The sequence below is a fragment of the Alosa pseudoharengus genome, unplaced genomic scaffold (genome assembly GCF_046254945.1).
Source record: "Alosa pseudoharengus isolate Yale_2024_CS ecotype anadromous, Long Island Sound unplaced genomic scaffold, YU_APseudo_1.1 YU_APseudo_1.1_scf_12, whole genome shotgun sequence".
Lineage (NCBI taxonomy): Eukaryota > Metazoa > Chordata > Actinopteri > Clupeiformes > Clupeidae > Alosa > Alosa pseudoharengus.
The window spans coordinates 36,749,763-36,766,094 of NW_027468587.1; the positions used below are offsets into that span (position 1 = coordinate 36,749,763).

The 16,332-nt window shown below is 44.8% G+C and overlaps 1 protein-coding gene across 1 annotated transcript in view; it reads right to left on the bottom strand.

Moving 5' to 3' along the window:
* The window catches only part of invs (inversin), a 22,770-nt gene continuing 6,438 nt past the window's right edge, over positions 1-16,332 (bottom strand). Inside the window, exons 4-19 of the mRNA XM_076281172.1 lie at positions 15,869-15,989; positions 15,143-15,309; positions 12,883-13,056; positions 9,766-9,933; positions 9,283-9,463; positions 8,969-9,078; positions 7,271-7,442; positions 6,888-7,043; positions 6,446-6,675; positions 5,914-6,020; positions 5,393-5,602; positions 4,657-4,850; positions 3,178-3,526; positions 2,028-2,233; positions 1,068-1,163; positions 1-987 (exon numbers count right to left, since the gene is read on the bottom strand). Coding sequence (XP_076137287.1) covers positions 878-987; positions 1,068-1,163; positions 2,028-2,233; positions 3,178-3,526; positions 4,657-4,850; positions 5,393-5,602; positions 5,914-6,020; positions 6,446-6,675; positions 6,888-7,043; positions 7,271-7,442; positions 8,969-9,078; positions 9,283-9,463; positions 9,766-9,933; positions 12,883-13,056; positions 15,143-15,309; positions 15,869-15,989 — 2,751 coding nt within the window. The 3' untranslated portion in view covers positions 1-877. The remainder of the gene's footprint in view (positions 988-1,067; positions 1,164-2,027; positions 2,234-3,177; positions 3,527-4,656; positions 4,851-5,392; positions 5,603-5,913; positions 6,021-6,445; positions 6,676-6,887; positions 7,044-7,270; positions 7,443-8,968; positions 9,079-9,282; positions 9,464-9,765; positions 9,934-12,882; positions 13,057-15,142; positions 15,310-15,868; positions 15,990-16,332) is intronic.

Genomic DNA, 16,332 nt, shown 5'->3' on the forward strand with positions numbered 1-16,332 from the left:
GACAATTTCACATTTTTTATAATTTTTTTTTACATGAAACTATATGGACACATTTTTACATTTTTCCAGCATCATTCCACACCTCTATTTTTTGGCAGGTACTGAAAAAAAAAACATTGTGTATTTTAATTAAGACATTGTTTAGGCTTCTTTGTCAGTTTGGGATGGGCTGAACATTGCAGAACATGAATATGGGAGATCTGCAATGGATTTAGCCAAACATCCCTTACCTCACATTGTGTGGGAGGAGAGCCTTGCTGCAAATAAGGCCCAGTGTATCCATTAACCTCAAGCCCAAGGAACACGTCCATTTACACCTTTCATTTGTCATTTCATTCTGGTGGGTCAAATAAAATGAAGGCATGTCATACTTGTCATAACATGCCAGGGAGGAGAAACAAACTAGAACATTACGAAGATACGTCTGCACAGCAGAGAATGGAGACGTGCATGCAGGTGAGAGAGATAAGGGGGGAGAAAGAGTGTGTGTGTGGGGGGGGGGGTTACATCAGGCAGTGAACTGTCTCCAGGTGCACCTGCCAGTGGTCTGTTTGGTCAGGTGTGGGTGTGTGAGGAACGCGGAAGGTCGGCCATGTCTGTATTTTTAACCCCGTGGCCTCCTAGGTTGTCATGACTACAATACTTTCCAGGGACTTGGGAGACGGCCAAGACTCCTATGTTGCACACACACAAAAGAGAGTCTGTCTGTCCGTCTTTGTGTGTGTGTGCATGCTGTTCCAAAATGAAAGTCTTACACACAGCAACACCTGCAAGTCTTTAGGCTGAGGCGTGTTTGCTTAAACATCGTTTTGATTTTGGTTTCGCTGTTTGATTTGGTCGCTAGGGGACCAGGCCCCTGTGTTGTGTTGGGGTCAGGTCAGTTCTTGGTCCGGCTTTGCCTCTGTGTGTCCTTGCTGAGGGGTCGCATGTGGTACGAGTACTGCCTGGCCGGTGAGGAGTCCACACGCACACACTCCATACCACTCACTGCAAGAAAAACACACACACACTCAGTTTTTGATCTCGCCATGTATATCTGCTGGCTCTGTGTGTGTGTGTGTACGTACATGTGCTGCTGTTTTTAAGCGGCAGGAGCGAGTAACTGGAGCTGTTTAATGGTGTGGTTATTTTGTTGAATCCACCCCTCCTGGTTTGTGATCCTCCTAAAAACACACACACAGAAGGAAGTAAAAAATTGCATGCGGACCCCAGAAGACATGAAAAGAGTACACTCTTACACACATCCAATTAAAACAAGAATTCCTGGCTACTCTTCCACACACGTTTAAGGTGAAACAAGTGGACTGGACTCTTATTCTAATAGTCCAGGCAGATACGGACACACACACAGGCTCTCCTTTATGAAGACAGATTTAAATCTTCAGTGTCTGCCAACACAGCCAGGTGGGGGAGGACAAAACAACCAGGAGAGATAGAGGTGTGTGTGTGTGTGTGTGTGTGTGTGTGTGTGTGTGTGTGTGTGTGTGTGTGTGTGTGTGTGTGTGTGTGTGTGTGTGTGTGTGTGTGTGTGTGTGTGTGTGTGTGTGTGTGTGTGTGTGTGTGTGTGTGTGTGTGTGTGTGTGTGTGTGTGTGTGTGTGTGTGTGTGTGTGTGTGTGTGTGTGTGTGTGTGTGTGTGTGTGTGTGTGTGTGTGTGTGTGTGTGTGTGACAACACCGGCCATCCCCTTTGACAGCTTTGAACTTTTCAAACCAGAGGGATTGGGAAGGTACACGTTGGTGCTGGTGTGTGTGTGTGTTTTGAGTAGGCAACAGTGAGCGGTGGTGGTGTGGGGTGGGGTGGTCCGCATGGCTGCCCTCAGTCATCACCTGCTCATGTGTGCTGAAGGTCAGTTGCGTTTACTTAGCCAAAATTTCATTTTATCTGCTTTATTACACGTGTGTGTGTGTGTGTAAGAAGTCTGCTATGATTTAGCAAATCAAACACAGAAAGGGTTCTCAAAACGATTTTCACACACACACACTAATGCATATTTATGGTGTGCATTCAAGGGAATGACGTCAACTCACCATAGATATTCTGCAGAACAGTGGATTTCTTCACGGTGCTCTTGGTGGGAGGAGCTCTGGGCCTGGCCCTGGTTTTGCCGCGAGCTTGACCGTGAGGCACGGGCCAGTCCCACAACAACTGGATCACAAGGGCGGTGACCTCAGGCGGCTCCACTCTTCTGTGCCTTCTGCACAAGACCTCCCTCAGCAGAACTCTGGTACGATGCCTTCAACACACACACACACACAAATTAGCTTGGGACAATGACCCATTCTGTTTCTGCACACTTCCATAAACCACTTCCTGGGGCTTGACCAATGATTCGCTGGATGCTCTCATTTGAGGTCTCCACACGTGGTTCAGTCCATTTCTCATGACAGAAACTCCATTAGGGCTGCTCGGGATCAGGATGAGGTCCCCATCAAATGGCTATTATTGGCAGCTGATGTGGGTCTAGATAATTACTGCTGCTAGTTTATGATGGAATGCTGGTTAAGCAGGAGAGGTGGATAACGTTTGCATGGTTTATTTTGATTGGTCTTATCCTGTCAGTTTTCAAGTTACTTCGCCTTTCCAAATTTTTTTAGAACATTCAATCAAGACTTCTCTCTTCATCGGGTCATCACAGCACAGAATTCTGCACATACCTAATGTTTTTGAAGTATGTGAGTTACAGATAATGTCGTTTCACACACACACACACACACACACACACACACACTTCCACTCTATAGATGGCATAAACAGTAGCAGATGTTTTGTTCCACACACATTTCTGCTGGCAGATCCTGGGAACCGTGTGTGCGTGCGTGTGTGTGTGTATAGTCGTATAACTGTAATTATTGTAGGAGAGGGGAGCTTCTGTAGTTTATTAGAGCAGCACAGCAGGGTGCCACTGAACTTTTCGCCTCTCGTTACTCTGCTCTCTCTCTCATTCACATCCACGCACAAACACACACTCGGAGGTGTTGATGGCCAGCGGCCAGACCTCTGTGGGCCTGGGCACATGTGCACGACATGTGGGCACTCCCAAAACATAGGTCTCCCTTAAACACACATGATTATTGCCTACCCATTCATCAAAAACACATTGTTGGTTTATTGTGTGTGTGTGTGTGTGTGTTTGTGTGTGTGTGTGTGTGTGTTGGGTCCAAATATGCCCATATGTACCTTCTCCAGGCGCTTTGTATCATTTTGGCTGCACGGTTCCTCCTCTGCTCCATGTCTCTCCTCCGTCTCTCCCTCTCCATGTCTGTTTTTCTCTCTCTCTCCCTCCGGCACACCCCCTCTCTGTCCGTGACTCGCGGCCTGGCTGAAGCGGGGGGATTGGCCACAGCGCTGGAACGGGATGTGGCCGCTCTGGGCTGCGTCTCGGTGGCAATTGGAAGCTGGGGTTTGGCACTGCCAGGGCGACTTGAGCCAGCGGGGGAGAGACGCTCGGAACCCACGACTGCTGATACACACATGGCTGGCACACACACTCTCGCCCTCCCAGACACCTCTTCAGTCTCCACACCACCTGAGCAGGACACACACACACACACACACACACACACACACACACAACAATGAGATACGAAATATACCAGGGTTCAGACATCAAATTTTTTTCAGGGAAAAAAGGATGGAGCAGAGGGCACTTCTGTTCAACAATTCAGTGTCTGGTTTACTAAACTTTCCACCATAACGTCTAAAAGAGAGAGGAGTGACACTTTAATATTCAAATAATAATTCATAGTAGTCATCAGGAGAGTGTGTAGTCCATATCTGTCAAAATATAATTTCATGTAATTGTAATTGTAGAAAATAAAAGGTGACATTTCACGTCATCACATTTTGCCTTATTTCTACAAGTGATCGTTCTGAGGGAAAACACACTAAAGATTACTGCTTTGACCAGGTTCAATATATAATATTTCAGCAGTATATAATAAATGATGCAACCACATTTACAGATTCATGAAGATTCATGAGTTTTTGTTTAACACACTCAGTCTCTCTGTATTTTTTCTTGGGTAACTACTATTCATTAAATGTGCTTTTCCTAGTCCTACTAATGAACATAATGACAGGAAAATGGAAATGGAGTTTGATGCTGTTAATTTAATGCTACAATTTAACGCTCCCATTTTTGTCTGGAATAAGACTCTCTCGCTATGCTTTTGTGGTTGCTTTAAATGAGCTTGATGAGATATCCCGAGACAAATGCTATTGTCACAAAGTAATAAATCACACCCAAGCCTAGCTCTGCTTTCATTAGTGTGTTATTTTATGATGATTAAGTCAATTCAATTTTGCTTTTCATTTATTGTTTATGCCACAAGCCACACATTCAATATTTAACTGAAAATATTGAAGAATTTTAAATTCCATTAAAGACATGTCATTATTTCTTTGGCATACCCAACATTGTAGTCTCCATGCTATCACCTGTGTATCAGTGGGTTTTGATCATCTACCTATTCAATGCTGCACGGTGACAACAGCTGCTATTGTCAAATTGTATTGCTTCACGTCACACTCTCAGAGCTTAAAGAATAGAGTGCAAAAAAAGTCAAAACGTTTCTGAGGTAAACAAAAATGCTAAAATCCAAACATAATAAATTAATGATGAATCTCATAATGAATCTCAGGACCATAGAAACTAACCTTGCTGAGATTGAGGCGACTCACTTTTGCGTTGTTGTGTTCTTGAGGCGCCTCTTTTGGAGATGTCTTCAGCTTTCACCCTTCTCCTCCTGCCCACACTGGGGGCTTGATCAGCCAATGAAAGCTGCTGATCCAGCGATCCAGCCAATGAGAGCTGTTGTTCAGCTTCTCGTCTGCGCTCCTCTTCCCTTTTTCTAAACGAGAGAAGACCTCTTAAATTCCTGTGCAGGCACTCACACACACACACACACAATACACACACAAACACACACACACACACACACACACACACACACACACACACACACACTCCCAAACAAATCAACTTGAACTAGACAGGTGGGAAAGCAAACATGTCTTAGGAGATGAAGACAGAGTGACTGAGTGTGTACACGTGTCCCTGTGTGTGTGTGTGCATGCATGTGTATGTGTGTGCACACGTGCTCGTGTGTGTTCATTCATTCTGTGCACTGACACATTCTAAATGTCATTCTGTGTCGAGAGTGTCAGCTGATTAAATGGAGGGATAGAATGAAGAAACAGAGGAAGACTGAGATATAGTGAGAGAGAGTAAGTAGAAATAAAAATGTTATATGTGTGTGTGTGTGTAGGTTACTTTTGTTTCTGTGGTAGCTGGAGTCTTCAGTGGACCAGAGGAAAATTCAAACATGTATGTATAAACAGACTCTATCACTGTGTGTGTGTGTGTGTGTGTGTGTGTGTGTGGGTCCCCTACTTGGCAGCATCCTTGCGCAGCTGCTCGTGCCTCATGAGCAGGTTCTTGCGCTCCTTGAAGGCGCGGCGCACGCGGTAGCCCTTGAACAGCGCCTGGATGGAGCAGGCGGCGATGTCCTGGATGGCAGCGATGGACATGGCCCCGTGCTCCAGCAGATACTGCGTCAGCTCCTGGTGCTCCCCCAGCAGCGCGTAGTCCAGAGGAGTGTACCTACACACACACACACACACACACACACACGCATGCACGCACGCGCACACACATACACACACACGCACGCACGCGCACAAACACACGCACGCACGCACGCACGCACGCACGCACACACACACACACACACACACGCACACACACATCAATGTGTGAATACACACTCAAATTAATGTCCAAGCACACATTAATACATATGAACACACACACAAACGCACAGATGCAAATACAGTACATAAGAATAAATGTCAATCTAACGTACCTCATACCTGTATGGCCAACGATACTTCTGGAGTGAAGTTGTGTCTTACCTTTCTTCGTTGTTCTCCATGTGGTTGGGAAAAGCCCCACAGCCTAGCAGCAGCTTCACCGCATCCAGGTAACCGTTATTACAAGACCAGTGTAGAGCTGTTCGGCCCTGTATGAGCACACACACACACATTTGCTACAGTATCAACTCCTTTGCTCTCTCTGCCATTGCTGCATCAATGTGCATTATTCTATCTACATAAAGTTCTTTTGGGTTGTGTGAAAGTTTCTGATCATTTCTGATCCAAACTGCATTATCAGAGTGCGGTCAGCTATTCTGTGGCATTTTAGAGGATGTGCTAAACCCTGGTGCTTGCTACCTTGTGCATGGACGCTGTGTAAGATGCTGTGTTGGTGCTGTGTCAAATGACTACATCCCTATAATGAACTTTGGTGGCAACATGTTTATATGTGTATATGTGTACTGCTTAGTCTGTAAGCAGACTGTGTGTGGTGTATGTGTTGTGCGTGAGTTGTAGTGGTGGTTGGGGACATGTCTAGTTGTGTTGTGTAGTGCATTTCCCCTGCGGCTACCTCTTTGTCCTGGACGTTGGCGTCGGCGTTGTGCTGCAGCAGCAGGGCCATGCAGTTGATGTAGCCGGCGTAGGCGGCACACTGCAGGGGCGTTCGGCCAGCACTGTCCTGCAGGTCCGGACCCAGTCCGTTCTCCATCAGCACCTCGCACACCTCCGCATTGCCCCCCAGAGCCGCCCAGTGCAGCGCAGAGTGCCCGTCTATGTCCACCAGGTCCACATGAGCACCACCTACACACACACACACACACACACATACACACACATACACACACACATTATATTATTATTATTATTATTATTTTTATTACTATTATTTTATTATTATTATAATTATATCAGATTACATCAAAAACACTATAAAGTTACACAGATATACTGGTGCAATAACACAAACAATTCAAACTCGTAACATACATAAATATGAACACACACACATTCACCTTTGATGAGTGTGAGGATGACATCTCGGTGGCCCATCTCACAGGCACGGAACAACGGCGTGTGTCTCATGACGTCCAGCGGGTCCACAGCTGCCCCTCGCTCCAGCAGCAGAGCCACAGTGGACACGTGGCCTGAGAGAGACGCTGCATGCAGCGCTGCAAACGCAGAACACACGCACACACACACACACACACACAAAGAGACACTCTTACAAATGAGTATGTACAAACTTACAAACACTTTGTACAAACACTTAAAGCTGACGTTTGTATGATATGTATGTGTGTGTGTGTATGACTATGTATGTGTGTGTGTGTGTTTGTGAGAGAGCGAAAGAGGGAGAGCAACACAGCAGACATCTTTAGTTTATGGGTGTGTATACCTGTTCCTCCATATTTGTCGGCCATATTAATGTCCAGGTCAGGTTTGAGGTCCAGCATGGTTCTGATGACATCATCACTGCCCTTCCCAGCAGCCCACATGAACGCGGTTCTCCCCTCCAGGTCTGGCTCATCTCGCACAGAAGGGTGCCGGACGAACACTGCCACGGTCTCCTACACACACACACACACATAAATGTCTAATGTACAGGGACCCAATACACACACACACACACACATAAATGTCTAATGTACAAGGACCCAACACACACACACACACACACACACAAATGTCTAATGTACAGGGACCCAATACACACACACACACATAAATGTCTAATGTACAAGGACCCAACACACACACACACACACATAAATGTCTAATGTACAGGGACCCAATACACACACACACACACATAAATGTCTAATGTACAGGGACCCAACACACACACACTATTTTATAATATCCATGGACCCAACACACACACACATACAGAAATGCATAAGTACCATAAACACACAAAGAGAGAGCAGCATAATGAGTAATGACTTCAGAGGCACCAAAGATGAAGGACATGAAGCTAAACACAGTAGCTACTAACTACACTGTGCTCCATTCTTTTTTTATATGCCCAAATCACTATTTATTTAACACACAATTAACAGACGGTAAATTAGCCCTAATTGAAAACACTGCACATACCACACATTTCATATTTCACTTTACAACTTTATTGGGTCATTGTATACTTGGGTCATAAGAGCAAGAGTCGAGAGTTTGCTCATGATGGAGCCATTTGTACTTTATTTCTATCTACTGTTACTTTATCCTCTCTCCTCTTCAAGTTCTCAACGTGGAAACATTGGAGTCTAAAGCATTCCTCCTATTTTGCACAACCTGTATAGATTATTATATTTTCTTATATTCTACTCCTTATATATTCCTATATAAATGCATGGATAAGGCACTAGTATGTTTGCATCTATGATCTATTGAATAAGTTAATGTGTCCCTGTAATTCAACATCTGCTGGTATCACATATCCTGAATCACACACAAAAAAAAAAAACCTCTTCAGCATCAAATGAAGAACAGGAATTCCTGCAAGTTTGTCCTTTCCAGTGCAGCCTGCTATCTTCTCCTCTTAGGACTTTGACTCCTGAATTCAACAGGTTCTTCTCCAATACACCATAGCTGTGATGAAAGCCACAGTACGCCATCTTCTTGACATACCATAGATAACACACCCCATCCTCCATGCTCCCTGCTGGCGAATCCAAGCTGAAATATATTCCCTGATAAACTGAAGTACCCAGCTAATCATGTGGTGAATGAGTTCAAAGTCGTTTTAAGTCAAAGCCTTGAAAATGAGCTTATAGGCAAGGTAAAACAACTCTCCCCCAGTTGATCCCATCTGATGTGTACAGGATTTTCTGTCTGCATTCTTTCCACCACGTATCCTCTTAACATTACTGCTCCTTGCTCAATTATTTGGTCATCTATGACATCTTCATCCCTAGTAGCTCCTCGCAGGTCATCATCCAGCAGTTGTCACTTATAAAGAACTTTATCACCAGCTAAGGGCGATCCAAAAATCATTCTTAATACACTACTCTAAGCTATACCCTATGTGGTGTAAAGCGTGGGATTACTTGATTCACACACAGACACACACACACACACACACACACACACTCACCGCGTAATTACTCTGAGCTCCATAGTGAAGAGGTGTGGCACCCTGGCTGTCTGATGGGTTACTGCCAGATTTATTCCTCTCTAACAGCAGGTGGACAATCTGTGAATGACCTACACGCACACACACGCACACACACACACACACACGCACACACGCACGCACACGCACGCGTGCACACACACACACGCGCACACACACACACACACACACACACACACACACAAAATATGTGACCGTGAAACACACTAAAACAAATATTAACATAATAATAGACATTTTGTAGTTGTTTGTATTGTGTGTGTGTGTGTGTGTACCCAGCAGGGCAGCCCAGTGCAGTGGGGTTCTAAACAGGTTGTCGTAGGCGGTGACGCTGCAGCCCTCGTATGACGTGAGCGCCTTCACCACCTCCTCGTTCCCCACGGCCACGGCAAAGTGCAGCGGCGTGCGGCCCTCATAGTCCTGCCAGTTCAGCAGAGACTCTGTGGGAGCAGCCTCCTGCAAAACACACACACACACACACACACACACCACACACACACACCACACACTGTAAATATTAGCACAGGGTTGTGCTGAGGGTTGTGTTGAGAGGTGTCCTGAGGTGTCTATGTGTGCTGACCAGGATGTCTCGTTGGGAGGTCCTTTCTGCCAAAAGATATGTGTATGTGAAAGTGATGGGGGAAGCTTGTGTTTGCACTTGTGATAGTCGGTTTGTGTGTGTGTGTGTGTGTGTGTGTGTGTGTGTGTGTGTGTGTGTGTGTGTGTGTGTGTGTGTGTGTGTGTGTGTGTGTACAAACCAGGATGCAGCGGACAGTGTGTGTGGCGTTGGGGTGTGTGTTGTGAGCGGCCCAGTGCAGTGGGATTTTGCCCTCGCTATCAGGGATGCCGATGTTGGAATCATGCTTGATCAGAAGTTTCACATGCTCTGCATGGTTGTAGAATGCACTCCAGTGCAGAGCTGTCTGCTGCTCAAACACACACACACACACACACACACACACACACACACACACACACACACACACACACACACACACACACACACACACAGAAGGAGAGACAAGAGCATAAGCATATTGTTTTCTACCTTCAGCAATCATATTGAAGCTTTGAAGCTATTTCAATCTTTTAATTTCAATCATCTAATTAATGCTTTCCAGTATGTTGGTGTGTGTGTGTGTGTGTGTGTGTGTGTGTGTGTGTGTGTGTGTGTGTGTGTGTGTGTGTGTGTGTGTGTGTGTGTGTGCGCGTGCGCGGGCACTCTCAAACTGATTGAGAGATGAGAGTTAAAAGAGAAGGGTCATGGGTCGTATTGCGAAATTGTTACAAAACTAGGCTTTCACAACAAACAAACCTCCTTGCAAAACACACATAAAACTCTTTCATTCAATTTCATTAGAGATGTGGAGAACATTAAGCACACACACACACACACACACACACACACACACACACACACACACACACACACACACACACACCGTCACACACAGAGATGACTTAAAACAGGAGCCATAATAGCCCTCGTTATTTTGGGCTGTTTATCTGTGGAATTACGTCTTAAATTACAGTCACACACACTCTGTCTCTCTCTTTCTCTCTCTCTCTTTCTCTCTGTCTCTCAAATGCGCGCGCGCACACACACACACACACACACACAGTCCGCTGTAATGTTTCCAGTAATTGGCCACAAAGTGAATAAAGTTGCATGTGGTCTCCTGATCTGGAGGCTTTCCCATGAACCCACAGAGCTCTCAGAAGAGACGCCAGCAGACTAGCATCACTGAAGGCACACACCCCTACCAGAGCCCCACACACACACACACACACACACATTGTGTCACTACTACTAATCCAAAGCTACAGGTCATGTGCATACTTCTAACCCAATACTATAGGTGCATACTACTAACCCAGCACTATAGTTGCATGCTATTTACCCAGCACTATAGGTGCATGCTACTAACCCAGCACTTACCCAATATTATAGGTGCCTACTACTAACCCAGTATTATAGGTGCATACTACTAACCCAATACTATAGGTGCATACTACTAACCCAATACTATAGGTGCATATTACTAACCCAATACTATAGGTTCATACTACTAACCCAGTATTATAGGTGCATATTACTAACCCAATATTATAGGTGCATTCTACTAACCCATCACTAACCCAATACTATAGGTGCATATGACTAACCCAATACTATAGGTGCATATTACTAACCCAATACTATAGGTTCATACTACTAACCCAATATTATACCCAATACTATATGTTCATACTACTAACCCTACTGCCTGGCACCACCTTAACATACACACCGTGCTGTTGTTTATAAGCCCTGACCAATGTCAATTGGTAAAACGGATAAAGAGATGTACAATGACATGGTGGAACAAAGAGAAAAAAAATCCATGTGACTAAAATATAAAAAAAAAAGGCTGTCAACAAAATGGAATTTGCCAAAGGATCCTGTGATTGGCCATTTCATTTCATTAGTTTTTTTCAGGAAAAAGAATTATGGATTTTAAACCAGTCCCTTTGTTTCGGTTCAATTATATATATTTGCAGTGATATTGCAATTTTGTTGTTATGCAAAAGTGATATAACTCAAATATTAATTTGATGGGTCTAGGAAACAAACTTTCAGTTTTCTGAGGCCAAAATATGCCAGTGTACCGATAGTCAGCTCCTTGGACTATACAGCATTAGCAAATGCAACTTCAAAGCACTGTTATCCACCAATATTCAACCCTTTTAGGTGAAATTTAATATATGATTTTAAATATTTTACAAACAACACATGGTCCACAAACATAAGGGATCATTTTAAAATGTCAAGGTGTTTAACAATAAATTCAGATATGTAAAACATTGCTTTTTATTCTAAGATATATGTATTTAACAATTATAATTGTTTTAGAGATTATTTTGGTTTACACCATATTATGTTTATTCATCCCATAAAAAAACAAAACTAACATGGATTACTTTGATAATGTACTGAAATGGTTTTCTGGTTTTCAAATGTGAAAACTCCCAATAAATATGATACCCTAAGCATGTGTGTATGTGTATGTGTACAGTACTATAAGAGTTGTCAGTTCTTAAACCCTGGAATCAGGTCATAGGGACACGAGTGGATTTGCTAGTTTCTTGCATTAAACAACCCAGAGTTCATACCTCAGTGCAATCAGTGGCTGCATAAAGGCATGTCAGTTTGTCAATTGTTTTATATTGAATTATTAAAAATGGGCTATTCAAACTAATTCAAATTAAAATATTCAAATATATATTCAAATATATAGTCTGTGGTGGCTTATCAGTATTGCATGGTACATTTTCAGTGTGTGTGTGTGTGTGTGTGTGTGTGTGTGTGTGTGTGTGTGTGTGTGTAATGGAGAGAGAGGGAGAGTTTGCTGGATTTGGGGGAGGGAATGTTGGAATCCTCCTCTACTCTTGTGCTTTTATTGGCTGACTTTAACACATTATTATCCTACATCAAACAGCTCCTACTGTTCTCATCTCTGTGTGTCAGGTGTGTGTGTGCAGTGTGAGACCTACAGTAAGATGTGAGCTCTCTGTATGACACACCAGGGAGGGGGAGGAAGAGGAAGATAGAGAAAGAGACAGTGTGTGTGTGTGTGTGTGTGTGTGTGTGTGTGTGTGTGTTTGTGTGTGTGTGTGTGTGTGTGTTTGTGTTTGTGTTTGTGTGTTTGTGTGTTTGTGTGTGTGTGTGTGTGTGTGAGAGAGAGAGAGAGAGAGAGAGAGTGTGTTTGTGTATGGTGTATGTATGTGTGTGTATGGTGTATGTATGTGTGTGTGTGTGTGTGTGTGTGTGTGTGTGTGTGTGTGTGTGTGTGTGTGTGTGTGTGTGTGTGTGTGTGTGTGTGTGTGTATGTTACCTTGTTCTTGTCCTGGGTGTCCACCTCCCCTGGCCCCATGTGTCTGAGCAGCAGGGCGAGGGGCTTAAGAGACGGGTGGCGCGTGGCCAAGTGGAGTGCTGTTATTTCCTCACGGTCCTTCAGCAGCCAGTCGGCCCGCCGGGACAGCAGCAGCTTCATGAAGCGAGTGTTGCCCTGTGCAGAACACAGCACACACACACACTCACACATTACAAGCCAGCACACACACACACACACGCACACGCACACGCACACGCACACGCACACGCACACGCACACACACACGCACACGCACACGCACACGCACACACACACACATGCACACACACACATGCACAACACACTATGCACAACACGCACACACCACCCAGGGATGGCTGCCATACACATGGAAGCATTAAAACTTACCTGTGGGTAGGTGAGGTGTGGGTAGGTGAGGTCAAAATCCTATTCAAGTGTCAAAAGATGATAGACAGAATGTGCACACACACACACACAAACATACACACTTATACACACACACACACACACAGACGTGCACACTCATACACACACACCCACTCAATAGCTTATTGATCCTGAGGCTTGTTCATTCACAGTGAGAGGTAGCTCCCCCATAACAACCTCTTAGTGTCCAATCAACACAAATAAACATCACAGCTTAAACCTACACACACACTTGTCAGCAATGACAAGTACATTTGAGGAATATAATCTGAGTGTGTGCATGTGTGTGAGGGTAGGTGTGTGTGTGTGTGTGTGTGTGTGTGTGTGTGTGTGTGTGTGTGTGTGTGTGTGTGTGTGTGTGTATGTGTGTGTGTGTGTGTGTGTGTGTGTGTGTGTTTGTGTCTGTCCGTGCGTGTATACAGGTATGCCATGTAACCAATGTGTCTCAAGAGTGTGATTTTGTATGTGACACACAAAATGATGGAGCATGTATGTACACTGTGTGTGTGTGTGTGTGTGTGTGTGTGTGTGTGTGTGTGTGTGTGTGTGTGTGTGTGTGTGTGTGTGTGTGCTCAGCTCTCTCTGTCTCCATTCTCAGCCCAATTAGAGGTTTAATCCCTGAGCTGAAGATCTTATTGATCCGAATGTCAGAGTGTTAACCATCAACTATCAACACACTGTCTCTCTTTGTCTCTCCCTTTTACACACACACACACACACACACACACACACACACACACACACACACACACACACACACACACACACACACACACACACACACACACACACACACATACACACACACCTCGATCTATCTCTCTCCTGCTCAAACATTTCACTGTCTTCTCATGTTCTCTCCATTTCTTTCACACATTCAGCTCAGGCATAAATACCAGTAGAACACACCAAACACTAGGGGGCAGCAGAGCATCAAACAAAGTGGGTGTGTGTGTGTGTGTGTGTGTGTGTGTGTGTGTGTGTGTGTGTGTGTGTGTGTGTGTGTGTAAGTCAAAATTACCAAAAATGCAGAATGACGGCTTCAGTCCCTGATCCCTTCCCTTTAGGAGCATCATCACATGCCCTGACACACACTGTGGCACTGACCTGCTCATTAGGAGGTCTGGACGGCCTATTTGCTAAAGTGCCCAACAATTTGGGGCTTCTGATGCGCTCCTGAGTAGTGCCCCCCAACCTGACCCCTGGGCACATTACCTGCTGCTCATTCCACATTGAGAGCACTGGAATGAGGGTCGTCCAGTTGAGGGCCTTAAGGGACAGAGCTGAATGCTCTGTGATCACTCAGATTACATCACTCTGGGATTGATGTTTACAACTGAGCAATTCAAACCTATACACTCACAAACACACATACTGTATACACACAGACAGACAGACAGACACAGACAGACACACACACATGCACATACACATGCACATACACCACACACACACACACACACACACACACTCTCTTTCCCCCACTCGCTCTCTTTCTTTCTCTGTAATGGTATTCAATGCTCAGCTGCACTGTCTTGAAGAGACAGCTGTAATCTGCTCAAGAAGATGTTAGTCAGAAGATATATATCCTATCATGTGATGAGGTTTAGTAAATCAAAATATGTGTATTTGTTTGTCTGTCTGTCTGAGAAGCTTACATTTTAAGTGACCAGGTGCACTGTGTTGATGGTGTGTGTCTGTGAGACAGGTGCAGTAAGATTTCTGTGTGTGTGTGTGTGTGTGTGTGTGTGTGTGTGTGTGTGTGTGTGTGTGTGTGTGCGTGATGTGTGTGTGTGTGTGTTGAGAGGGTTACCTTCTGAGCTGCCAGGTGGAGTGCGGTGCGGTGGCTGTGGTCTCTCTGGTTAACTGCAGCTCCTGCCTTCAGTAAAGTCTCTGCACAGTCCAACCGATCGGCCAGCACACAGTACATCAGAGGGGTCCTGCCAAAGCCATCTACACTGTCCCTCAGAGCAGGATCCGCTGCAGACACACACACACACACACACACACACACATTCACACACACACACACACACACAACAAATGTGTTACACAGTTTGGTTTTCAACAACACCAGGGCCATACAGCCACTTTAAAGAAATGGTGACCAACCAACCATGACTGAATTTTGTCAACCTTTGCTGACAATAGCTAAACCTCATGGCAGTTAAAATACTAATCCTTTATTGTGATATCTGTTTGTCTGACTGTTTGTGGCTATGGATGGATGCCCAACGAATACAAATAAATGTGTACTATCTATGTGTAGGTCTAGTGCAAACGGGCCTGTGGGGAGAAGAGAAGAAGCAGACATAGTCCCTGTGCCAAATAAGCTCTACAGAGTAGTGGACCATTGGAACCACTTCACATGATGTGACCGCCCACAGATGCAAACCGCAATGCAAACTACGAGGACACAAGTAAAGGGTACAACATTTTTCTCCTTTACTGGCAGTCATTTCTAAAACTGTACCACATCTGGCTAACCATTATATTAGGAGTGTAGTTGTGTATTGTGTGTGTGTGTGTGTGTGTGTACCTGTGATGAGCTTCTGTAGGGTGCTCTTGTCTCCATTGACAGCAGCAGCATGCACTTGAGAACTGAGGGGGGAGGGCCCTGGAGGGGTTGGGTCTGGAGAACTCATGGGTGGAGGCACTGCCTAAAACCACACACACACACACACACACACACACACACACACACACACACACAACAGGATCTTATAACCTGCTCATCAGCACACACAACCACCTCCCTTTCTCATTATACCCATAATACAAAAGCCATTTTATGAACAAGTGTCCATACGAGGTCAGACGTTACTATTGCACATACTCTACAATCATATCAGAAGTGTATTTAAAGCATTTGACCATTTTCCAAATATCGTTTTCCACTGCAGGGACATTCTGCTTATATCTTCCCAGCGGTCAGCATAGTCATTAGCCAACTGAGAGTCACTGCATGAGAATGACCGGCTCTCTGACCGGCAAAATGAATCA